This window comes from Amblyomma americanum, chromosome 7 (genome assembly GCF_052857255.1).
Source record: "Amblyomma americanum isolate KBUSLIRL-KWMA chromosome 7, ASM5285725v1, whole genome shotgun sequence".
In the NCBI taxonomy this organism is placed as follows: domain Eukaryota; kingdom Metazoa; phylum Arthropoda; class Arachnida; order Ixodida; family Ixodidae; genus Amblyomma; species Amblyomma americanum.
This window is the reverse complement of record NC_135503.1, coordinates 172,059,294-172,086,032: the sequence shown is the minus strand read 5'-3', so window position 1 is coordinate 172,086,032 and position 26,739 is coordinate 172,059,294. Positions and strand designations below refer to the sequence as shown.

The following is a 26,739-nucleotide window of genomic DNA, read 5'->3' as shown; positions in this document are numbered from 1 at the left end:
CACGAAGCGTTGTAGGCATTATAAGCAGATGGACAGTGTCCGTTGGGCCGTATTTCTTTTTGTAGAGGACACCATCGCGCAAGCAAAACGATGACAGTCCGCGCTTGAAGAGTCGAGGTGGTGATGGAGCGGTTCCCTCGAGGTACTCGATGTGGGGCAGCAGTTCGGAGTCGTCCCTCTGTTGGCGGGCAAGGGTGGGTGTGGTGACAGCACCGAGAAAAGCGGAATCGCCGTCGGACTCGTCCGTGGGGCAGGGAATAGGAGCGCGGGAGAGACAGTCAGCATCACTGTGTTTCTGGCCGGACTTGTGCACGATGGTGACATCAAATTCGTGTAACTGAAGGCTCCATCGAGCAAGCCGCCCCGAGGGATCTTTCAGGTTCGCCAGGCAACACAGTGAATGATGGTCGCCCACGACACGAAACGGGCGGCCATACAAGTACGGTCGAAATTTCGTAACGGCCCACAGCACAGCCAGACATTCCTTTTTTCGTGGTGGAATAATTGACTTCGAAAAGAGATAAAGTGCGACTGGCGTAACCAATCACGCGTTCTAGACCATCCTGTCGCTGAAGAAGGACCGCATCGGTACCAACGTTACTGGCATCAGTGTGCAGTTCCGTGTCGGCCTCTTCGTCGAAGTGACCAAGCACAGGCGTACATTGGAGAAGGGACTTGATTTCCGTGAAGGCTCTATCCTGGTCTTTCGCCATGTGGGCAGAGGCTCTGCTAGCTTGGAGAAATTGTGAACAAACCCAGCGATGGTACGCGCAGAGGCCCAAGAAACGACGCAGGCTCCGTTTGTCTGTTGGCTTGGGGAAGGCAGCTACGGCGGCCGTCTTTTCGTGGTCTGGACTAACACCTCGAGCGCTCACAATGCGAGCAAGAAACTTTAACTCATGAAACGCAAAGTGACATTTTTATGGCTTGAGGGAGAGACCAGCGGAACGTATGGCGTCGAAAACAGCGCGCAAACGTTTCAGATGCTCATCGAATGTGTCAGAGAAGATCACGACATCGTCGAGATATACGAGGCACGACTGCCACTTCAGGCCAGACAGCACGTTGTCCATCATTCGTTGGCAGGGGCCGAGCACAAGCCAAAAGGGAGCACCTTAAACTCGTAAAAACCGTCGGGAGTAATAAAGGCGGTCTTCTCTCGGTCGCGTTCGTCGACCTCTATTTGGCAGTATCCACTGCGGAGGTCAAGACGCGAAAAGTAGGTGGCATGGCGCAGGCGCTCTAGGGAGTCATCAATGCGTGGCAGAGGATACACATCTTTTTTCGTGACGTTATTGAGGCGTCTCTAATACACGCAGAACCTGAGGTTGAGGTTGAGGTGTTGAATGCTACAGGTGGGGTTAGCATTGCTTTATCTGCCGGCAACTGCTCCACCGCAGCGTCCCTTCGATATTAACAATGCCGCATCTTCCCCGCTAAGCGCACAGTCCCTTATAATAGCACACATTCTCTCCCGCAGTCACTATCTATGCACACAATCAATCCACACAGTTCACATCACAGTCCACTCCAGAAGTCACCATCTATGCACATATTCAGTCACAGTAGAACATAGGCCATTGTAGTGCCACACTCCATACACACATTCACTCACAGTAAAAAATAGTCCACTGCGGAAGACACCATCTACGCACACATTCAATCACAGTAGGCCATAGTCCGTTCCTGCTGTCATCATTTAAAAGCAAGATCCGTGTCCTGCAGAAATGTTAAAAGAAAGCGTGCAGCCTCCCTTCTGCATGTCTGGTTTCCACTTGGGTAGACAATGTCCTGCACTGTGCTGTGACGGGCTCCTGTCTTCTTGAAGGAAGCGAACATCACATGCCTTTCCGCGTTGTACTGTGGGCAGTACATAATATAATGTTCGATATCCCCGCACACACCACATAAAGAGCAGGGCGGAGATGATGCTATGCGCAGAGAGCTTAGAGACAAGGCGTCAGTAGGGAATCCGCACTCTAACCTCTGAAGAGCAGATTTTGAATCAGTTAGGATGACAACAGGTAGAGCCGGACAAGACCCTAACTTCCGTAAAGCCGCCTCAATAGCAACACTTTCAGCCGTTGTGGAGGATACGACAGCAGTACAGCGTACGGACCACTTACAGTCCAAAGAAGGAATGTAAAAAGCCGCTGCGCTGGCTTGTTTGACCTTGTCCTCAGAACCATCCGTGAAAATTTGAAGATGGCAGGCATACTCTGATTCCAAGTATTCCAGTACAAGCGAACGCGTTGCTGCCAAAGGAGAGCTGCGCTTTGCGCTCACATGGGGAATTGTGACCTTACAGTCGAGGGTCGGAAAAGACCAGGGGGGTTTCAACCGTATCCTTTGCCTTCGGACATTAATGCCTAAAGAACTTAGAGTATTGAGTGCCAAGTAAGCCTTCGACTCATATCTCTTGCAGAACCGCTGGAGAAGGGATCGCCCAGCTACCGTCTCTCCTAAGCGGTGAAGATGCATTTATAGTCTCTGAGAAGCGATAAGGCTAAGAGGATTCGATAGGGACTGATGAAGTACTGCCTTATTCACAGCCGCCTGTGGAACTCCAATGGCTCTTCTTAGGCCCTTTCTGTGGACAACTTCGAGACGCTCAAGTTGTGATACCGAGGGGGAAATTAAAGGTAATTGATACATTATCCGGCTGCCCACAAGCGCTACATGAAGTTTGACCATTGAAGAAGGATGGTTTCCCCATTGCTCACGTGCAATTCTACGGATCACATTGAGACGAGAAGATATAGATGAACCTGAGGACTCCATCTTTCTTCGTGGCGAGGACAATAGGCGATGCCCAGGGGCTCGTGGACGGTTTTATGACGTCGTCCTGAAGCATTTGAGTAACCTGACGGCGGATGGCGTCACGTTCTTTTGAAGACACGCGATAAGGGCGCTGGCATAGTGGTCTTTGGTCCTCAGCAGCGATAACTCGGTGCTTGGTAAGCGGCGTCTGTCGTATCCTGGAAGTCGATACAAAACAGTCATGGAAGGAAGAGATGAGGTTTTCCACGCAGCTTTTCTGACTGACCGAGAGGTGCGGGTTTACGTCGGTCGGAATGGCTGTAGCCGTCGTCTCGTCGAGGTCTGACGCGGTGGACAAAGAGCACTGCCTGGCACACTCTCCAAGCTCGTCAAAATAAGCGATGACCACTGTCTTCGTTAAATGCTGTGGTTCACGGGTAAAGTTGGTGATTAAGATGTCGGTGCCACCGTTGGAAAGTTCTACTAGGCCTCGAGCGACACAAACTTGCCGAGCGAGTAGCAAGCAGCAACACGTTCGCTTCAGCGCTGCCAAGAGTGCCAGTGCTGTCATTACACTCGACTGTGACGAACTTGCTGGCTCGCGGAGGGATCGTTATGTGGTCGTCACATACGCGCAACATTACTCTGCTGGGCTCGCTGTTGGTGTCAACGGCTCGCTGTGCGGAAAAAGATACCATGAGTTCCCGAATGTTGATGACCGCACCATACTCTTGAAGAAAGTTCATGCCCAGAATGAGGTCTTTCGAACAGTCACTTAATACAGCAAAGGAACCAGTGAAAGTAAGACCGCGGATCTGGATGCGACAGGTGCAGACGCCGATCGGCGTCACTACATGGCCACCAGCGGTGCGGATCACGGGTCCACACCAAGGCGTCAGAACCTTACGGAGGGTTGTGGCGAGCAGCCTGCTCATCACAGAAAAATCAGCGCCGGTATCAACGAGTGCGGTCACTTCATGACTGTCGGCGGTTACACAAATTTTAGCAGCAACTAATCGTTCGCAGCACGTCGGATCGGATCGTCGCCGCTCGGGCCGTCGCGTCAAATCGTCGGGTGGAGGCTGTTGACTCTGTGCAGTGGCGGCGGCCCTACTCCCGGAAGACACCGTCTTCAGTTTTCCCGGCGAGGGGACGTGCCTCTGAACTGACCAGAGGATGAGGGTCGACTGGGTGAAGCAAAGCGCCTCGGGGACGGCGATCGCGATTGGCGCCGCTGCGAGGTCGGGGGCAGCACCTGAGTGACCAGGTACTCCTCTATGTGCTGCGGTCTTTCATCATAGAGCGGTCGAGGTGTGTCTGGAGGGAATCCTCTCAAACCAAGCCGCCGGTACGGACAATTCCGCAGTATATGGCTGGGCTCCCCACAGTGGTAGCAGAGCGGGCGATTGTTGGATGTTCGCCATACGTGCGCTTTGCTGAAAGGAGGGCACATGTTCTGCTGCTGCTCGACGGGACGCAGGTAATGATGGGGTGGTCTTGGTTCGGCAGCGGGGCGAAACGCTTGCGGCGCGGGGGCAGGTCGACGGAGGGCATCGCTGTAGGACATCACGTGCGGCTCCGATAGTGGTGCCGGTGGTGGCTGCACCGCTCGCTCGGCGAATTTCGTCACGGAGGACATCGCCTGTAGAACGTGTGCTTGCCGACGGAGCACCCAAGTGGAGCTGTCGCAGTTCTTCGCGAACAATGCTCCGCACAAGCGCTCGCAGCGCCTCATCCCCGGTACCTGGTAAGGACGTGCAGTAGTGAGCGGCCGCTACATTTGCCTGTCTGCTGTATTGGGCACTTCGTTCCTGTAATGAACGTTCCATGCTCGTAGCTTCCTTAGCGAAGGCGGCGACGGTTCTCGGAGGGTCGCGCATTAGGTAAGCAAACAGCTGCTTCTTTACCCCACGCATTAGGTGCCGCACCTTTGTAGCTTCGGGCATGGCCGGGTCAGCCCGAGTGAAGAGGCGGGTCATCTCCTCAATAAACATGGCCACGCTCTCGTTGGACTGCTGTGACCTGGAGCGAAGTGCAATTTCAGCATTTTCCTTTCGCTCGTTCGAGCTGAATGTAGCGAGCAGCTCACGGCGAAAAGCTGCCCAGTTGGAAAGGGATGCCTCGTGGTTCTCGAACCACGTTTTCGCCGAGTCTTGCAGTGCGAAATAAACATTCATCAGCTTCCGCTCGTCTTCCATTGGTTGAATGCAGGAACCCGGTCAAAACTAGCCAACCAATCTTCAACATCGTCGAACCGGTCGCCGTGGAAGGATGGTTTCGACCGAAGTGCGAGAAGGACGAACGGCGGGTTACTACCAGACTACTGACCTGCCTAGCTGCCAGTGGTGGATGTCATAGCTCGCACAGGCCTTGTCAGTGGCTCAAACTCTGGTTGCAGGCCTCGCAGGTGACGGATGGCTTTGTGGACAGGTGTGGCGTCCGCGCGTCGGGGAGAAGCGTCAAGGATTTCGACGGGGTCAGCGTACATGGAATGGTACCCAGCACGGCTCCACCAAATGTCACCGACAAACGTAGCAAGAAGCGGGAATGAATGAATGAAAAACTTTATTGGTTCCTTTAGGAAGTAGTAGCGGTAGAGGACGAAATCTTCGTCTTGAAGCTTGGGTCCTCCTTGGCCGTGGGTGGGCCCCTAGTCCAGGGCTCCACTGAGTCAGGCACCTCGCTTGCGTGTGCTTGAGTGCCCTTTGGACCCCTAGCTCGCAGCTGGTGAGCCGGCTCTCCCATTGCTCCGCACCTGATGTTTTGTGTTTGTGGAATGCTTGATTTCTTCCACACTCCCATGTGACATGATATAGTGAGGCTTGTGTTGTGTTCTCCGTGGTAATTTACTACTACTGCTACCGCGCTATTTTTGTGTGTTTGGGGGTATAGGGAGGCATCAGTGTAGACTGTGTTGTCCCGATGCCCCATGTTCCTCTCAAAAAATTCCGCCCTAACCTGTCTCCTGTTAGCATGGAGGTTTGGATCCATGTTTCGGGGGATAGGTTGTATGCAGGAAACACAGCCGTTTACTGGGGCGAGGCTTGCCGAACCGCCGCGCTCATTCTAGACAGAAGATGTTCGGCCACGCGCTGGGAGACAGGTTCGGCCACCAGGTGGCGCCGGCAGAATGTCAGCAGTGTGGCAATATGATCGACTGTTACAAGTTACTATTAGAGAGGAATAAGAGTGGTTTCGTTCATCGTCGAAAATATTGCATTCAGCTTTTTTGAAGTTGCTAATAATGCGCACCGTCATGAACTATTCCCTTTATAAGATGAAAAAAGCTCCTTTAACTTAGTAACATTCTGATCATTGGATGACCGCATCGCCCGGCATTTTGCAGGCATGCCACTCAAAATATCGGACGAGTTCTCTGCGCACGTGTTGGACGGACGACTTTTCGTCGACGAAGAAGGTGACTGACTGTGGAGAATTCGATACACTGTTAGCCGAGACATTGCTAATATCTGCAAGTGAGCATTCCGGCATAGCGAAACTTTTTTTACAATGGCCGTGCGGCGCTTCGTAGTGGCAGGAGTTGTGCCCTTCTTTCGCGATTGCCACGAATTCACACTGTTGCGTGCACTCCCAGGCAACCTTACAGCGTGTGGGGTTACCGGTCTCGGTCTCAGAGAAGATTTCCTCGATTCACTGTGGCAAGCTCAACCAGAAAGCAGCTACCAAATGACAAAGAGGGATGTTCACTTGATGCCAAGCTTTCGCCGGTCGCAAGACAGACAATGAGTAGGAGCCAAAGGTTCAGAAATAAAACACTCTGTGTAGTAAGAAAACGGTACACAGTAATTTTCTTTCACTCGTAAGAGCACGTACAAATTTATCAGCAAAACAATTAAACAAATGCAAAGTAACATTAGAGAGAGGCTACAAAACAAGAGAGATAATGCGCGCCAAGTCGACTAACACAGAACAGGTACAAATAAATCAGATCAAAATTTCTTCACCGGTCACTGCTACAGTCCGACGACCGTAGGATAACTGCCGGGAATCCCAAAGTCTGGTGCGCGCTGCCTCGCTGGTCCATCGCTGGGCGAGTGGTGTCGATTCCCGAGTCGACAACACTCGGCGCCGTCGCGCGCGATCGAAGGGCAGATAGTCAGCATGCTCATAGCTGCTCGGTATCCGTCGGCAATGAGTGAAATTTTCTCCAAGGCTCGCAAATCGGGTACGGCGCGCGCGCCAGATTCCCTCTGCACCGTGCCGGCTTTCTAAATGTGCGCCGATTTTTGTTTCACTTCCCTCCTTTTAAAAGTATTGTGCAGCAATACTCACAACGCATGAAAATCGCGCGCACATGCATGCGCTGACAAAATGAACTGACCAATGCTACTATAATGATGCTCACATACAAAGCAACTGACAATTTCTAGTTACAGTTCAGAAGAAGCCCCTACTCGGCAACACAGTAACACAAAATTCCAAACACAAATGCAATGCCCGTTTTTGCCTGTACTTACACACTTGGCTTACAGTGTGCTCTAAACATACTTGCTCCACTCGAGCACTTATGGCTCTCTTATTATTATTAAAAGGAAGACGTTACTACTCCAGTCAGTAGCTTCTTGGCCACGTGCGCGAGTTTGATCTTGAACCGAAGAGAAAACACGTGACAGCTATCACGTCACCCATCCGCCGACGCCGCCGCCGACGAAACCCGCCGCTCGCCTCTGTTTCTATGGGACGTCGGCGTTCATTGTGTTCACTGGCGTTGGCATAGATAACGTTCTAGACTCCAATGGTTCTTGAGGAAAGGAAGGGCGCACACCTGGCTCTCTGGGTCAGAGGACGCCTCAATCGTGCTTTGAGGTACGTGGCGGTGGGGAGAGAGAGGTGCGGGCTGCATGTATTAGCGCTTAAGCGGGGGCTACATGGGGCGTTTTTCTCCTGCGATTATCGCGTGTAGACAAAAAAACGCGTCAGAGGGACGCTGGCCAGGCTACATGAGGCGTACAAGTGGCGAACGCCGCCGCAGTGTGGCCAGACAAGGCAAAAATGTTTTGGCCACCACTAAATGAACGATCAATGCTTATATGTTGTTTGCTTATGTTATAATTATTAAATTAGGCAATAAATATCCTACAGTTATGTCTATACACATTTTCAGGTATGTTTAGTATTGTCTCGATATTTTTGTGGATGTTCAGCGGAGAGAGTTGGCCAGAACTGTTTCGTCTGGCGACCCTGTGCGACTGAAATGGCGGTGCGGATTGGGCAGACACTATATGTGAACTTCGTTCTGTGCACTGCTTGTGGCTCTCGTTGCTGAAACCCAGTTTTGAAAAGAGTTTTCATTTACTTCGAGCGGACGGCAATCAGCGGAGAGAGTTGGCCAGAACTGTTTCGTCTGGCGACCCTGTGCGACTGAAATGGCGGTGCTGATTGGGCAGACACTATATGTGAGCTTCGTTCTGTGCACTGCTTGTGGCTCCCGATTGATTGATTGATTGATTGATTGATTGATTGATTGATTGATTGATTGATTGATTGATTTTAACTTCCCGTCAAGCTGTTTGCGTCGCTTTAGTTTACAAGTTTTTGTAGCTCAAGGGACGCTGAGACGGCTGGCCGCTGCCGCCGAATACAGACGGAAGTGAGTCCGGCAGGCACTTCCGGTAGCGTCTGACGCGCGCACGCCGCGTCAAAATCTAGCCGTTCCTGATCGGCGGCGGCGGGCGTTTTTCTTGACGCCGGGCGTCAAATCTGCGCTGTCGGGCGAAAATCGCCTCAAAAACGCTCCATGTATTCCGGGCTTTACAGCGTTGTGGCAGACACGCGGCACTACAACAGTAGGCCGCAGCGTTCACTGGGGGACCAACCTCTCGCGATCAACCTTTAACTGCCACCTGCCGGGGTGGCTAGATTGGCGCGCTGCCTATCCAGCGTGCGGAACACACTCAACGTTCAGACGCTAAGGCGCGTCTACTTGCCCGATACACTACAGCTTTCGTTCTATAGCCAGATTCAGCTGTAGTGAGACCACAACTAATTTTTTTTATTTTTAGCTTCTAAAAATATCGCACATACCCACACTTGGGGACTGGCCAAGAATCGGGAGGCCGGGGCTGCTATTCACCTGTACTCCATCAGGGCAAAAGAGAAGCAAGCGGGAATGCAACACTAGCGGATTCTAACCCAAGAGGGGCATGTATTGAAAAGGTATGAGTTTGGAGGAATAAAATGAGAGAGGGTAACGCTACTCTCTTTCGTCTTGTTGTCTTGAGTTCTGCTCTTCTTAATTTTCTACGGTGGCTTTTCTTCCGAACCCGATTCTCACTCCGCTTCTGGGATTCTTGCTTGGACTTCGATTCTAGCTTCTGACATAGCTACGTTGTCTCTACAAGAGAAAATAAAAACTACTGCACTTGTGCCGACTCCGACTCACTGGCGTTCTTTCGTCTCGGTTGGCGCAGGTCTCTTCGCTCTTGCGAATCCAATCCTTCGGTACGCAGTCGCTTCGGCGAACCTCCTCGTTTGTAGATAGTTTTAATTGAAGCCCGCAATGAACTCCTTTCTGAAAGTTGAAGTGTGTCGCAATGACATTCCACTTTGGAATCAGCATTCGCAGCTTGCTCGGTTCGTGTTCTTTTTTTGCTTTTGTTTGATATATCTTCTGTTTTAATTTTTTCGTCTTCTTGATGCGGCCCTCGTCGAGTGTCGTTGCATGTGACGGAGCTGTCTTCTGCTTAGTTCTTTTTCTTTCCAGTTACTTCCTTACCTTCCTGCAAGGCATGTCTTGTTCTATTTAACCTGCATCGGCATTGTTACTATCTCCGCTCGTTCTTTTTGTTTTCTTCTACATTCTAATCGTGGGAACGTCAGGGCCAAGACTTGGCCCTTTTTCATCAACATGACAAGCACGAGTCCGTTCTGAAGCCTGTTTATCACCAACTCCTGCTACTGCGCACGCCCGCGGGGCGCCATCTGCATCACCTGAGAAGGCCACATATACCTAACTCTGGAATTCGACGCTTTCGTTCGGCAGCAGTGCTTCTGTGGCGCATGTTCTTATTTCCCCTGCATTTTGCAGGTAAGCCCGCGTTTTTTTCCACTTCTAAAATATTCTAGGCCCTTTCCGCGCTGCTGCCGAGCCAAGTTGTGTCTTACGAGTTGTGCCTTACGAGTTGTTGTGCCTTACGAGTTGTTGTGCCTTACGAGTTGTTGTGCCTTACGAGCTGTGCAAAGCCAAGTTGTGCTTACAGCTGTTTGCCCTGTGTGCGTAGCCTTCTTCTGATCCCATTCAGTCATGACAGGAACCAGAGGAAAGAAGGATAAGGACGCGGAAGAATGCACTGAATGTACACAGTGCACCAGTATGATGATGATGATGATTATGGATTTTTATGGCGCAAGGGCAGCTATGGCCAAAGAGCGCCATGTCACAAGGTATTTTTTCTTTTTCTCAAGGTGGGGTCAGAGACCCATTTCCCAAGCATTTCACCCTAAATAAGCCGAGCACCCGACCAGGGGAAAGCTTGTACCCATTGTATGACCGGTGGGTACCGGGCGGCACTGGGGATCGAACCCCGCACCTCCCGCATACGAGGCGGATGCTCAACCACTTGGCCACCGCTGCGGTACTGCATCAGTATGAGGCAGGAACTTAAAAAATTCCGAAAAGAAATGTTAGCTGAGTTCCAGGAGCTGAAGAAAAGCGTCGACTTCTGTAGCGAATCATGTGATGACATATCGGAAACAAAGGTTGATGTTAAGGAACTCATCAAGGAAGTCAAAGCGTTACGAGACACTAATCATGCAATGAAAGAGGAAAACCGCAAGCTTTCTCGGCGAGTAGATGAACTGGAACAATATTCCCGAATAAATAACCTTGAAATAAAAGGGGTTCCTAAGGACGGTGACGCAACAGACATTGTGGTCAAACTAGGAACACTCGTTGGCGAACCTATCTCAAAAACTGACATTGATATCTGCCATAGAGTACCCACCTCAAAAGAAGATGAAAAGAACATCATTGTGCGCTTTGCCCGGCGGGAGAAACGCAATTTAGTATTAGCAAAGGCGAAGAAAACGCGAATAACAACAGCAGACCTCGGCTACAGCCCCGAAAGCGCCGTCTTTGTTAATGAACATCTAACACGCAAAAACAAGCAACTGCTAGGTGCTGCCATCACAAAGAAAAAACAGGTTAACTGGAAATTTGCATGGACGAAAGATGGAAAAATCTTTGCGCGTCAAGCTGAAAACAGCACTGTACTCCGAATCAACTGTTTGGACGACTTGGAAAAAATGGCTAGGCAAACCGACACATTATGATCAGGCTAGCAATCCGGTCCGTGGCCCTGTACCTGCAGTCTTTAGTAGTTCTCTACCGCCCTCATGGCAGTACAACCTTCCGATCTGAAAAATTTTCATCATAAAGGTCTTTTATCTTTTCTTCACCTTAATGCACGTTCATTAGAAAACAAGCACGATGACCTTCCTTATTTAATTATAGCAACTGACATTTCTTTCGATGCGATTATGATGTGAAACCTGGTACAAAAATAGTTATGTCCCGTTCTTGTCGCACGACTACCAAACATTTGCGTTAAATCGCCCCCTGCAACATGGTGGCGGCGTTATGCTATTAATGAAAAACAGCTTTAACGTGAACCCTGTTCCTGAGTTTACTGAGTCGACTGACGACTACGAAATAGTGACAGCGCGTGACAATTCACAATTTTTCTCAGTTCTTTATCGTCCTCCAAAGGGTGATCTGAAAAATTTCCTGCTTTTTCTTGAAAGCCTTTTAGATTTTATATCTCTTAACAAATACTCTCTTTTTCTTGGCGGTGACCTAAACATTGATATCCTCAAAACTTCTAAGGCTAAAAATGATTTCCTGTCCATTCTAGAGTCATATGGGTTTCTAAACATTATAAATGAACCAACACGTGTTACATCAGTGTCAGCAACTCTACTCGATCTGTTCATCACTAATACTGATAAAAGTTTCTTCTTGCGGTGCGCTTGCTAGCGACATCAGTGATCACTTGCCCATTTTCGCCTTCATTCATGTAAAAGATTATCCTGCACCTTCAAACGATCCGCCGATTTGTAGACAAGACATAACCCAATCTTCCTTGGCATCTTTTCGAGCCGATGTTCAGTGTCATGACTGGAGCCATGTTCTTTCAAGCACTGATGTAAATGCAATGTACAAAGCCCTTGTATGTCAAATTACAGATCTTTACCAAAAGCACTTTCCATCTGTAGCGCGACGAAGGAACAGGAAATCACGGAAACCGTGGGTAACACGGGATCAGGTAAATAAAATAACATAAAAAACCATCTTTACTAGAAATTTGCGAAAAGCAAGGACATAAATTTATTAAAAGCGTATAAAACATATAGAAATAGGGTAAATAAAGAGCTCAAAGTTGTCAAGGACGAATACTTTGCTACCTATCTGCATGACGCATCCGGGAACGTCGAACTGTTGTGGAAACGCCTAAATAAGATCATTAAACCAATCAGTCATTCCAACATTACCAGCATAAAAATCAACAATGAAGACATAAGCGGCACTGATCTATCTAATGCGTTCAATGCGCAATTTGTATCCGTTGGGGAAACTGACTGCGCAAGCACAGCTTACTCTCCCACTGCAGATTGCATCCCCAATATCTCTGGAAGTATGGTATTCTTTCCCACTAATGAAAGTGAAGTGATTTATGTATATAATAACCTCAAAAATTCTAAATCTCGTAATGCAAATGACATGCAAATTGCCCCTATTAAATACATTATTGATATCATCGCTCCAGTGTTGACTAGCATGTATAACTTAGCCTTTGAGTTAAATACATTTCCAGAGCTAATGCAAATAGCCAAGGTGACTGTAATACACAAAGGAGGTGACAAAAATAATATAAATAACTTTCGACCCATTTCAATTCTCCCAGTGTTCTTTAAAGGTTTAGAAAAAATTATGCACATTCGTCTTTATTCATTTTTAGGCAAGCATTCACTCATTTCACCTTGCCAACATGGTTTTCTGAAACAAAAATCCACAGAATCAGCTCTTTTAACGCAAAAAGAAATCATTATTAACGCTCTAGAGCATAAGAAACTAGTTTTAGGCATATATATAGATTTTTCAAAGGCATTTGATTGCGTGTGTCACAAAACGTTAATAATGAAACTTCAGCATTATGGCATACGGGGAAATTCTAATGCTCTCTTATCATCGTACCTTCAACACCGCTCTCAGTATGTTAGCCATAATAATAAAAATTCCAGCGTCAAAAAACTTACTTCCGGTGTCCCTCAAGGCAGTATTCTCGGTCCCCTCCTATTTGTTCTTTACATAAATGACATCTTTTCCACTATAAGCGAGGTACAATGGATTGGATATGCAGATGATACCGCGCTCTTCATTACCGGAGGTAACCCAAACAATTTGATACACACAGCAAATATAGCATTACAGTTTGTTAAGCGTTGGTCCGAAAATAACTTTCTGAGAATTAATGCAAAAAAGACTCAAGCAATACTTTTTCGTGCAAGAAACACCACTGTCACTCCCACAGAAAAGCTATTTCTAGCGAATGATGAAATTGATATACGAACGCACGTTAAATCACTTGCGGTCTTTTTCTCAGAAAACCTAACCTGGGATAAGCACGTTGAACACGTTTGCTACAAATTAAACAGAATTGCGGGAATATTGAGTAGGAATCGGCATATATTACCTACAAAAGTAAAAAGGATGGTGTACAACGCCTTATTTTTATCTGCACTTAATTATTGTCATCTTGTATGGGCGACCACATCCAAAGAAAACATTCATAGACTAAAAATATGTCAAAAACGCGCAATTCGAGCCATTGCGAATATTTCATACCGTGATCATACGTCCGCATACTTCGCATCCTATCGCATACTTCCAATTGAAACCATGTATTCGTTCCGCCTTCTTTGCCAGTACAAGACTGCTGTTCCCACTAATAATCACTATTTTCTTCAGCTATTCAACCTTGACACGCGCACTCATAGTCATAACACCAGACACAATAATTCATGGGTCGAACGTTTCTGCCGCACAACATATGGCAATCAATCTTTATCGTACCACATCGCCGTCCTCTTGAACGCACTCAGTCGCGTTGGTGTTGATACAAATACAGAATCTGCACGCTCACTTTCAAAAAATTAGATCGTAATGCATCCGCTTTCTGTTAATACCCTCACCATTGTCTCTGGCTTCATTTCTTATCCTCCGCTGCGCTATTGCCCACCTGTCTGATTTTATATCCCTTCCTTTTTTCTTTATATCGTGCAGCTAACGACATTATTGCTTACATATTGCTGCAACTACGCCCTGTACCACGTGCATTGTATTATGTCAGCCGCTTACTTTTTGCATCTCACGTATAAAACCCTGACATTGTCGTCCATATGTATATATCTTGGACAATGCTTGTCATTGAGCGTCCTTTGTTTATTTTTCTTGAATTGCTGCTGAACTGTACCCAAGGGGGCCGGGCTTCGTCAAGCTGCGCATGTGCAGCTTTTTTCCGTTGCCCCCTTTCTTCCTCTCGGAGAAAAATAAATTTGACTTTGACTTTGACTTTGACTTTGTTGACGCTCGCATTAGACTTCTTTCTTGTTGAAGCGTCGGGTTTAGTCTGTTTTCTTTCCCCACCTGAACTTCTCTTCCTTCCTCCTTTTTGCTCTTTCTGACCCTTCATAGTGCAAAAGGCTCAAAGCAAGGTGCATAAGCCATTGCACAATCATTTTCCTCACTTCTATTCAACTGTGCTTGATCAGATTCTTCCTTCAGTGCGTCAAAGTGTCGCAATCACTGCACTAAACTGCCGCCATTTTCAGGGGCCAAGTTTTCCTCGCCTTCCTCATCGGCAAAGGCTCCCCGCTGCTCGAGAGCTCTCTCTGTTATGTTTTCGGTTTTACATTAGTTTTGCTCTCCTCGACTACAGCTTCTTCAGAGCTTATGCACTCGGTAACATTTGACCAAAATTTCTCACGGTCATCCCTTCATCTTCAGTTGCTGCATGATGCTGCATGAACATCCTCTCCAGTGCTTACTGCCTCGGTACAAGCCATACTCTCACTTTCCTAGGGAAGTGTATTTGAGGTCTGGTCTTCACCTTCTGTAATTGCAGTTGCAGGAAAGGGCTCCTTGGCAACGAAGCTATACTCTTTAAATCCAGGTACAACCTCTTCTATGGCGTTAGAGATTTCATCGTTTCTTTTTCAAAAACGGCCTGTCCCTTCTTAAGCTTCATAGCCCGAGTGATGTTCCTCAAACGCCTAACCTCAGCAAACTTCCGCAGGAGCATTTGTTTCTCTCTTTAAATCATAATTTGGCCTCTTCTTTCCTCTGACACTCACTTTCTCTCGAACGAGAGTTTTTCTACTTATTCTTGTCTTGTCTGCCATTCTGTCTGTTTTTCTTCCCGTTCGATTTACTTTCTTTCGCAGGTGCATCTCGAGCTGCCTCTTATCCTTCACGTTTCTATTGCCTCTATTTCTCAGCGGCTTCTCTGGCGCGCACTTTTTCTCTCTAAGAGTTTTCTAGGACCTCTGTTTATTTCTGGTCCAAACACTGAAGGAGTTCAGATGCTTTCGTACCTTTTTGAAAGCCTTGCTTAACTGTCTCTTTTCATTCGGAACCTGAACATTTCAAATACCGCACACACCTCTGCTCAGTGAACCTCCTGTAAGCGCTTTAGCGCTTCCGCTCACAATACCGCGCTTCAGTAAAACAGACAGTTGAGCTGGTCGGTACATCACTGCAAGCGCTACACCGCAGTAATTACCAAGGATGAAGAGCCTGTGGGGTCTTCTCTTTTTCGGTTGGTATTGCGCTGTACCGCCTGCAACAATATCGGTGATCTACTATACACTCGTCTACAACTTCTGGATAAACACTTCACTCCTACCGATCTCTGCAATTACAAAGCACTAAACGTCATTTCGCGGATACTATAAATTTCACCCATGAGCTTTGGTAGCGTTCACTCGCAGACAAACTTAGAGGGCGTTGGATTAGTGGTCTCTGTTACAGAAAAGATGCCTTGTATTCAGCATGGCAAGGTACTCCAGAAACTGGCGTCCAAGTGACGAAGAGAGATGGTCGTTTGGTGCCCAGATTTCTCTGGTGCAAGTCAGACAAAGGGTCCAAGTCAGAGGTTCACAAACACTTTGTGCAGCAAAGAGGCGATACAATGAAATTTCCAATCATAATAATAAAAACGCATACAAAGTGATCTAAAAAAAAATGGAGTGCGTGCACAGTAAACTTAGAGAGATGCAACAAATCAGGAGAGATCTTGTGCATAAACTGCACTAATATAGGACAAAGGCAAGAATCCTTCATAAATACGGCGTGTCGTGTCTGTTGGCCCCTTCGCTCCAAGGCAGGCGGACGCATTTACCAAGTATTACGTGTGCAACATCACTCTAGCCCTTCCTCCTACTCACGCACAGCGATGGGTTAGGAGAGGAAAAAGTCTTCAGATGGTTCGACTTACTTCTCTTAGATCCAGCGCCGCAAGCGGTAGCGGATGGAGGAATCTCGCCAATGCGTCATATAAATTAGTTGGAAACCTCGAAGAAAAATTCTCTCACTAACGACAGAGACCATGTAATACTCAGCATGCTGTCTGATGGAGATGACATCAGTCTGCACGCTGAATATTACACGGTCTCCGTCGGTAGTGAGAGAAAGTTTCCCCGAGGTTTTCAATTAATTTATATGACGCATTGGCCAGACTCCTTCCGTGCCGCGCCAGCTTTCCAAATATGCGACGATTTTTGTGTCAACGACAGCGATGCGGGAAGCGTTTATTTCAATTGAATTTCAATATTTGCGCGGGGTTGGGCAGAGTTGCGCCAGATCCTTTTTCTGAACTGCAGTTTAGCTTTCCGCATAATTATTTTTGCACCCATTGCGCTGAATCTAGTGTGAAGGTTCTTGATTGTGCTCTGGTTTTCATCCCCTGTGTGGTCCAACAAGCCAAGTTATCAACGATTGGCAGATGTCTTGAGTATTCTCAATTATATTGTGCCCCCACCTTTTCCTTTACTAGGTCTCCGAAGTCCTTCTGAAATCACGCGATGAGAAGGACTGAAGACATGTGTCTCCTTTCCTGTGAATCGTCTTGGTAGAATGTTATTAGTTGCAATATACAGGACTACGCTTGGCTTTGGAGACACTACGGAATTTTCAAGTGTTTTTACACTTGCCTCCACTGGGCCCTGGTTCCATTATGCCTGCATGATTGGTGATGTTTGGACTGAGAGAAATACTTTGTCGTAATCTCTGATGACTATATGTGTGGGCCAGTGGTTTTGTGCACATTCCGTTATCAGTATTCAGTATTGTTTACGAAAACTTGACTGGTAATATAGTTGAATGAAGACTAATGTTGACGTGATTTATTAATGATTTCATTAGTAAAAACCGTCTATACAACCTTCGTCGTCCAGAGCACCTTCTAGACCACGGTAAGCTGATAATCCCCTTTCTTAAAGATTAAGACGTGAGCGTTCGTCCGAGATTTAAATATGCTGAAGGGCATGATGCATTGAGTATACAGTGATCAGTTTCCTAAAACAATTTTCCTACCATCCTCCACACCACATCATTACCACGATCGCTGCATTCCCTATTATTTCGGCTTTGTAAAATACTTGGGCTATATTATCTATCTAATCTACATTTGTAATGAATTTGCCCCAGTGCATGCATCTGGATTTTGCCTACGTTCAGGTTCGTCAATCCTTTCAGGCTACCTCCATTCTTTAGAGAGCGCTAAATTCTAGCTATATTAGAATTCCTTATGACATTCCCCTTACGGTTAATGTTTGACTTTGAGAGTATTTGCAATTTTTTGTATATGTTTTGGGTTAAAAGCTTTCATGCTTTATAATCAGATATTTCGTCTCATCAATGAGCTTATAAGTATCATGTGTAGCAATTTGACCCCCCCCCCCCCCTCCCTCTAATGCGCACGCTGTAATGATATTTCTGGCATTACCATTAATGTTGTGCTCATTAAAGTCACCATCCACCGATTGTACAAATTGCCTGTTCTACAAATAGATCCTACATTTCTCTATTCTCCTTCTCAGCGCTAAGTGTCTGATTGACTTCTTCCTTGACTGTTTCCTCTGTGCTATACGCGCCTAGGCTAATTCGATATCTCTTCGTCTTGATGTTACTATATATCGCATGGCGAGTACGTCAACGACCTGCACATAACCAGGTTGTGCACACAGTATTTATTTATCTGTGGTGCCCTCGAATCCAGATAACAGATGGAAGTGGATAGTAGGATATATAACAGAATACAATACAGAAAATGTTATTAAAATAAGAATTCATCTCTCTCCAGAATATTGAAAGATAGCTTTTGCATCGCGAAAAACTACACCTTTAATGGCTGAAATATCGATGTGAAGGCGATTGCGCTCGATGGAAATCCGGGAAAAGCGACACTGAGGGAATGGTTTGGTGCATCATCTTGCAATTCTAGTCTTGTAACAACGATCAACGCGACAGGAAATACATTCAGGTGGGTAAATGAAATCATCGTGACGCATGGCATGGTGATAATTTCGTGTAATAGAGTTATGCGACTGATATTCCAGTCAGATTGTAAGGTGGGGAGGCGAAAGAAAACATTCATGGCTGTTATACTTCCGGTAAGGTACTTAATGATTGGAAATGATGTAGGGAACGGAACTATTTTGGATCAGTACGAAAAACATTCTAAGGTTTTCATGCGTCGGGCCCATATAATATGTATTCTACCTATTAAAGTTGAGGACATCGGTGTTTTATAAATTAAAAGTTTTAGGGACAGTGGAACGGTGGAAAAGTTACAACGTAAGTATACATGCATTTAGTGTTGAAAGTGAGGTATTCTAATTGGCTAGAGCATGTTGAGTTTCGTGTGATATAAACTGCTAGATACATATATGCTGCAACGACATTAACATGAATGCCATTGAAATAATATACAGGAAGAATTTTAGACTTGGGCGAAATGCATAAGAAATTACATTTGTTAATGTTTTATTCCACTCTCCATGCTCTCCGCCAGATAGGAGCATGATTAAGTTCGTACTAATAATGTCTATCCCACTGTGTTTGCACAGTTGCCCGCAAAAAGATGTGCGACAGAAGATTCGGTGGAATAAGAACCATTAAATTAAATTAGGAGTAAGACGTGTCCAAGGACATATCCTTGTGCTACATCAGATATTACGGTAGTAAGCGATAAGGTGGTGCCAACGGCAAATATGAATTGCTAGCAGGTAAGAACGAAAAATTAAATCCATGTGCAGATATTAGGATCCACATCAAAATTACGTAACGAAGTAGCAAGTTATGACATTTGTAATCAAAGAGTTTCAAAAAGTCTAAAAAGCGGTATGCGAAAGATGACCATGGAAGACAGTTGGGCTAGTTGGTGTGCATTCGTTAGTGACTGCGACATTGCAACTAGCGTGGAAAGCACAAGGACAGAGGCAAAGCGTGCTGTCTCGTCTGTTCCTTTTGCCTCTGTCCTTGTGCTTTCCACGCTAGTTGCAATGTCGCAGTCACTAGCGAAAGATGACGTGTCAAGTACGATACAGTTTAGTAGTGAATAAACGGAACTATGTTTCATGTGAACGTGTTTGACGAAAGCCAATTTGCGCAGACGCAGAAAAAAATTTTGACCAAGAGAGGCAACTACGCTCTTAAAGACTATATGTTCAAGTAATTTTCAGCATGTGATATTGAACGAACTGCGACAACGACTCTTAGAGTAGTGCTTACCGGATTTGTGCATCTGAGCCACCTTCCCGATTTTCGAGTCGTTAGGATGGCTCGATGATTTGAGAGAATGTAAGGACAATTGTGCGAGTATAACTGATTGATAACCTCATGTTTTCTATGAACTTAGGAATAATTGCAGCACATACAGGAAAAGAGTTACTTTTTTCAAACTCGAATTGTTCATAAATGCAGGTACATAGAGAGTTACTGGTTAAAAAATGAATAATGCGCGATGGGTGTGTCGGGAAGATTAATAGCTGAAATAGAGGAAAACATTTTAATGAATGCATCTTTTAGTACAGCACCTGTGATCATTGGGTAATAGGTTACCAGAGGTATCATGTAATTTAATTAAGGGGACATGCGCAAGGTGTATAAATGGATTGTAGCATGGCAGACAATTAAAAGGTTAATATTGGAAAGTTAAAGCTCGTCACAGATTCGCCCGTATAAGGCTTTTACTTCTCTCATCGAGCACTAGAAGGTAAAAGCTTTGCAAGGTGGTATGAAGGTTGCTTCTTGTTGGGTATTCGCCTGATGTGTGTACTAAGGTGCTTGCAGTTTAGAGGTCATCAGACCTCAGGGGTATACTTATCCGATAGTTGCACAGTTATTTTGAAGAACACCATTCTCTGTTCGACTGACGGGGTGCCCAAATTTTCTAGAAAGCGATAACTATATGGAACAAGTTCATTAATAATAGTGGCAATGTTGAGACACTTTTGTAACTAAGATAGTTTTTCTATTTTAGTTTTATATAGGAAACACTGATTTAATGCATAAATTTAGTAGAAGGTGATCATTGATACCTTGCAGATATGTTAGGTCTGTAGCTAATGCTGAATTTGTTGCTAAAATAAATAAAGGTGTTCCACTTTTGTAACAGTCCTAGTGGCTTGCGTTAATTAACGAACATTTTTCTGGCTGCGAAGCAAGCAGGCCACACGTCGTTAGGGACAGGAACGCCTGGGGTGCGAAGAATAGATGCGTGTTATCCATGCTGGCGCAATGGCTGCCCTCTTGCCCAAGATTGTTCGTCCGCAACCCGTAACGCGTGCCAGCAACTGACTGATCTCGCCAAAAGCCAGATTCATTCACCAAACTGCCAGCTTCGTCACAACAATCTTTGAGTTAATAATAAGTGCTACATGTTCGATCACGTGACAAACAACGTTAAACTGATTAGGTCAGCCAAAGAACCTCAAGAAGACACACCGCGGTCGCCTACAACAAATGCCCAAAATACCGACAACGCCCTGTAGCATCTTGCGAGGGGACGTGGAATCGTCGCATTTAGCACGCACATCTGTTCTTTTTGCTAACGTAAGAAGTATTGAAAACAAGCGTTATACATTTCATTCCATAGCTGACACGTGTAACGAGATATTATTGCTCTTACCGAAACGTGGCTTCATTAAAACATTAATACACTCCAATCTTAGGCTATTAAAATCACAACAGATCTCGATGTGGTCTGGGCATGCGTGGAATTTGGACACTCAAAACCTGTTTTCGGGTATGTTACTGTCTTCCCTGTAACTCTGCTAACTTTGTCAACGATCTGCACACGACACGCCCTGGCTCCTATCTTCTTACTTGGCAACTGCAGTTTTTCTAACATATCTTTTCACACCCCCGTTCAGAACCCTTTTTATAATTTAAGCACCGATTTCCTAAACCTTTGCATCACCTTTTCATTTTCCCAACTAGTGTCTCCACCGACAAGAATTACTAATACCAGCGCGAACACCCTAGGCTTACTACCGACTACCCATCCAGATATGGCCTCAAAACTCACGTACTTCTCCGGTCTCAGTGACCATTTATCACTCTCATTTGACATTTGCGTTGCTACTTCAGCAGCTGAGAAGACTTCTATATCTATCCGCGACTATAAAACGCTGATTTTCCGGAAATTGCTAGGGAAATCGTCGACATAGTGACCGCGTCGCGGTAAAAGCACGTCCTCGTTTCGTTGAGGGAGCCTAACCGATTCTGCAGGCATTTCAATAAAGTTTTTCTATCTCTATCTCTCTCACGGGTTTGGTGACCGCTCTGTCGATACTAATTGGAATCTATTTGTTACCAAAGTTAAAGAACTAACATATGCATATATGCCGTTACGGTCAATCTGTTTTCACTCCAGAGCCCTGTTATACAACTCCTACCTGAAAGGTTTATCCAATCGAAAAAAGCGTTTTACCGAGTTGCCCAGAGGTCCGGTAGTAAAGCGAGATAGGAGGCGTACCGCGAAGATAACGATAGTTACGTTACTTTACCTAAAAGCGCCAGAAATATTTTTCTTAACCACGCACTTCCTAGCATGCTTTCCACTGAGCATAAAAAAGTTCTGGCGCGCCGTTCACCGCAACCACAGTGATATTATTAACATATTAGACGAGAACAGTATTCCCATCCTTGAGGCAGAATGCCCGGCGGTATAGAACTCAATATTTTTTACTAATCTTGTTCATTGTAATAACGCCATTCTTCCGCAAGCGCAGACTTATAACTAAAGAACTATGGATCCCATTCACATCGAAGCTTGTGGTATTGAGAAGATGATTGAATCCCTTGAACCATGCACAAGTCCAGGTATTGACTTATTCAACGCGAAATTTCTTTAGGGTTCTCAAGCGTACTGTTCACTGCTGCTTTGCAACATATTTTAACAGTCCCTCGACACAGGTGCCCTGCCTGCAGACTGGACGGTCGGTAAAGTAGTCCCGATTCATAAATCAGGCAGCAAGAATTCACCGCTTAATTACCGTCCCATATATTTACCAAGCATTCCATGTAAAGTATTAGAGCAGATATTATATACAGGTGTTACGAACTTCCTGTAATCTAATTCATTTTTTACAGACACGCAGCACGGTTTCCGTAAGCGACGGTCTTACGAAACTCAGTTAGCATCATTAACACATAACCTAATCTCATCCTTGATGGCCGCCCAATAGCTGACTACGTCTTTCTCGATTTCGCAAAAGCCTTCTAAAAGGTATGCCATTAATTACTACTTTTTAAGCAAAGCAAACTAAACCCTGACCCGAGGCGTTTACCAGGCACGAATATTTCCTTTGCAACCGCTCTCAATTCGTAACTGCAAACAACTCTACCTCCCCATCAGCATCTGTCCATACTGGAGTACCACAGGAATGTGTTTTCAGCCTTTTTTATTTCTTATTTATATTAAGGACCTACCTAGTTGCATATCCTCTAAAGTACACCTATTCGCTGATGACTGCGAAATTGTTAGCCAAATTAACGACACTAACGATGTCTGAGCTCTTCAAGGAAAGCCCAGGTTTGGACTGTTGGTTCATGATTCACTGTGCTGGTCCTGTCGTGTTTGTTTCTCTTCTCTCCCGGTATTTTGCGCCGTTTTCTTTGTGAGTCAGCACCCCACAAAACGATTTCTCTTCTATGTCACCATGGCGCAACATATCTCCTCCGTCTTTCATCTCTCCACAGCTAGATCACGTTCACAAAGTCGGCGTAACGTCATGCCAAACAAAATCTTGTTCACAGTCGCTAATTCCCCGCACATTATCAGATTGGAACCACCTGCCCGAATCAACATCCTGCATTCAAGACAACATACTCTTGCGTAACAGTTTAACTAACATTGTATCCGAATTAAGACTCGCAAGAAACGTACTTTTTAATCTCCATTACCTTTGTTCACATTACTTACTTTTGTTGGTTCCCTTACCTTGCGTTTACAACTTACACTTCTTTTACTCAATTGTATAACCAGGAAAACTACGCTTTTATGTTGAACTTTTGCTTTTGTTCTCTTTGTAAATTTGTAGCCACTCCCCTCTGAAATGCTTTTGGCCCTGAGTGTATAAATAATAAATGACTAAATAAATAAATAAACGAATGTATAAAGGTCGAAGAATTCTCTAGCTTGTTGTGCAGGCGATTAAGAATAAGGCTTTAAGAATCCGAGGCTTTTTTCCAGGCGCGAATATTTCCTTTGCAACCGCTCTCAGTAATAATAATAATAATAATAATAATAATAATAATAATAATAATAATAATAATAATAATAATAATAATAATAATAATAATAATAATAATAATAATAATAATAATAATAATAATAATAATAATAACAATAATAATAATAATAATAATAATAATAATAATAATAATAATAATAATAATAATAATAATAATCAATCAATCAATCAATCAATCAATCTTTATTTTTTCGGTGCCCAGGAACAACCCAAAGGTCTTGGTGCTGGTACACCATTCACACGCACAAAATGTACATTTAATAATAATAATAATAATATTAATAATAATAATAATAATAATAATAATAATAATAATAATAATAATAATAACAACAATAATAATAATAATAATAATCAATCAATCAATCAATGTTTATTTTTTCGGTGCCCAGGAACAACCCAAAGGTCTTGGTGCTGGTACACCATTCACACGCACAAAATGTACATTTATTTCACTACAAAGGAAGACACTCAGGGGAGGTAATGCACCAGTCAAGGCGATAGAAAAAAAAGACACATAAACTAGGCGCGACAGCAAGCATGAAACAAAAAAGCGAGAACAAGGAAACAGCGAGAACAGCGGTAAATGAAAACAGCTAGAACAGGCAACAGACATATAAATGACTAATAAAACAATAAACAAAGAGAATGAACACAAGAACGACCGATAACAGCTAAGTACAGCATATATCAAAATACAAACAAGAATAAAGCCAATACTAATATGAACGAATAAGAGATCTCTGAAATACAAGCTAGAAATACAATCATACACAATAAGAAATGTAATTAGTGAACGCGTTACAGACAATCAAGCGTGAGTACACAGTATTAAAGAAATAATATTAATGAAAACAAGTACACGTGATGTACAATTAAGGAGAGAAAAAAACAATATAATACCGGTGCAAACGCACAAGTGTAGTAAAGACAAAATGCATGAAAGGGGAAGTTATGTATGAGAAAAAGAGTGCTCAAAGTGGAACGTCACGGACATTCAATATAAAGGAAGGGAGAGAATTTTCGAATATATCAAGGTGAGGACAAAGAGAATTAAACAACTTTTGCATTCTGTCCAGAGGGAAGAGGGAGTGCAGGAGCGCAGAAACTTGAAATGGTCTGAATTCCCTTATGCTCTTTCGCGGTACACGCAAAAGGATACGCGCTAGGAGCTGAGGGCATAGAATGTGACCATGAAGAAGTTTATACAAGAAAATTATATCTGCCCTCACGCGACGGCAGCTAAGAGAAGGAAGCTGCAGTGAGTTACTCCGTCTGGGACGAGAGCTAGAAGTTTTGCAAGAAAACCGATGTTGAAATATGCGTAAAAACTTTAGCTGAACTCTGTCGATTTTTTCACAGTTCGACTGGCAAGTGCCGTTCCAAACAACAGACGCATATTCCAAAAGCGGCAAGCATATGGAGAGGTAGAGCTTTAAGAAAGGAAGTGGGGATCGAAACTCTCTCGAAAGCCTGCAGATGAAGCCGAGTGTACGCATAGCCCGTAGAGCAATGCGTTTTGTATGAGAGGAGAAGCTGAGGCTACGGTCGAAAAGTACGCCGAGGTCATTAATTTCATCAACCCTGTGCAGCGGCCTACCATTCACAGAATAAGAGTAGAGAAGACTGTGCGTTTTACGCGTAAATGAAACAACCTTGGTTTTAGATGAATTGAGAGTGAGCCCATTCTTCAAGCACCAATCAGAGAAGGCGGATATGTCAGATTGCAATGACAAGCAATCGTGAAGAGTATGTATTGCCTTGAACATTTTTATATCGTCCGCATAAAGGAGAAATGAGGAGTTTTTGACCACGGAGGAAACGTCATTGATAAAAACAGAGAACAGAAGCGGGCCTAATACCGAGCCCTGAGGAACTCCGCTGGTTGGAGTGTAAACAAATGAGGTCTGTGCATTTACACTGACAAAGCAGGACCGATCAAGAAGATAGTTGCGTAGGAGGGCTACAATTGAAACGTCGATCTCAAACAGCAGAAGCTTTTGAAGAAGTAATGAGTGAGTAACAACGTCGAAAGCTTTGCTCAAATCACAGTACACAGCGTCTACCTGACTCCTCTGAAGGACTTCAGCTGATGTATACGTCATAAAAGTCACAAGGTTAGTTGCAGTAGAACGACCTTTTATGAAACCATGCTGATTATGAATGATTACATTTTTGAGGTGGAAGGAAAGTACTTTGTGCAAAGCTAATTCAAAAAGCTTAGAGGTTGCACAAAGAAGAGAAATGGGGCGGTAGTTCGAAACATCAGATTTGTTTCCTGATTTGAAGACAGGGAAAACACGCGCCGTTTTCCACACGCGGGGAAAGGCAGAATTTTTCAAACAGTTATTAAATATCGTGGTTAAAACAGGGACGAAGGTACTATTGAAGGCTTTTATTATGGCGGCTGGAATGCCATCAGGTCCAGGGGATAAAGATGGTTTCAAACACTTAAGACTCTCACTTACTAACTTCTCGTCGAGAAGAACGGAATTATGTGCGCCAGCTGGAAGGCACACGGAGTCGAAAAGTGGAGATTTGTACACGGAGGAAAAGTGTTGAGCAAAGCCGTCAGCGACATTCCGAATTTCATTCCCATGAGAGTCAACTAAGTGAATATGACTATCAGATTTATTCGAACGCTTGCGAACGTATCGCCAGAATTCAGTAGGACGATTAGAGGCACTATTCTCTAAATAATCAAGATAGGACTCATGATCCCGCTTGTACAGGCGTTTGCAAAGGGAACGCAAGCGGCGAAATTCATCTGCCCATGTATCCAGCCCAGGGCGTTTCGCTTTATGGTGGGCCCGCTCCTTAAGTTTCAGAGCTGTTCTAAGTTCCTTGGAAAACCAGAACGGAAACTTGCTGCGAGTAGGAGTGTGCATAGGTATGTACTGGCGCATAGCATTGAGAACTATTTCAGTGAAGCGACTGACTTGTTCGTCAACATCGCTGATTTCGCTTAAAACAGACCAGTCGACAGAAGAGAAGAAACCGAAGAGACCAACATAGTCGCCAAGTGCGTAAGCGAAACGGGGGGAATTCCCCGCACGATTTGAATTAGCAGAAGGTGGGACAGAAACCGAAGCCGTTATTAGAATTGGAGGATGAAATTTGTCACAGCGAGTAAGTGAGATG

At 45.0% G+C, this 26,739-nt stretch overlaps 1 protein-coding gene across 2 annotated transcripts in view; it reads left to right on the top strand.

Moving 5' to 3' along the window:
• Nucleotides 1-26,739, top strand: part of LOC144096763 (uncharacterized) — a 161,657-nt gene that overhangs the window by 60,954 nt on the left and 73,964 nt on the right. Inside the window, exon 3 of one of the 2 annotated variants that reach the window (XM_077629640.1) lies at nt 6,107-6,178. The exons of the other annotated variant lie outside the window; for it this stretch is intronic. Within the exon in view, the coding sequence (XP_077485766.1) occupies nt 6,107-6,178 (72 nt within the window). The remainder of the gene's footprint in view (nt 1-6,106; nt 6,179-26,739) is intronic. 2 annotated transcript variants of the gene reach the window in all.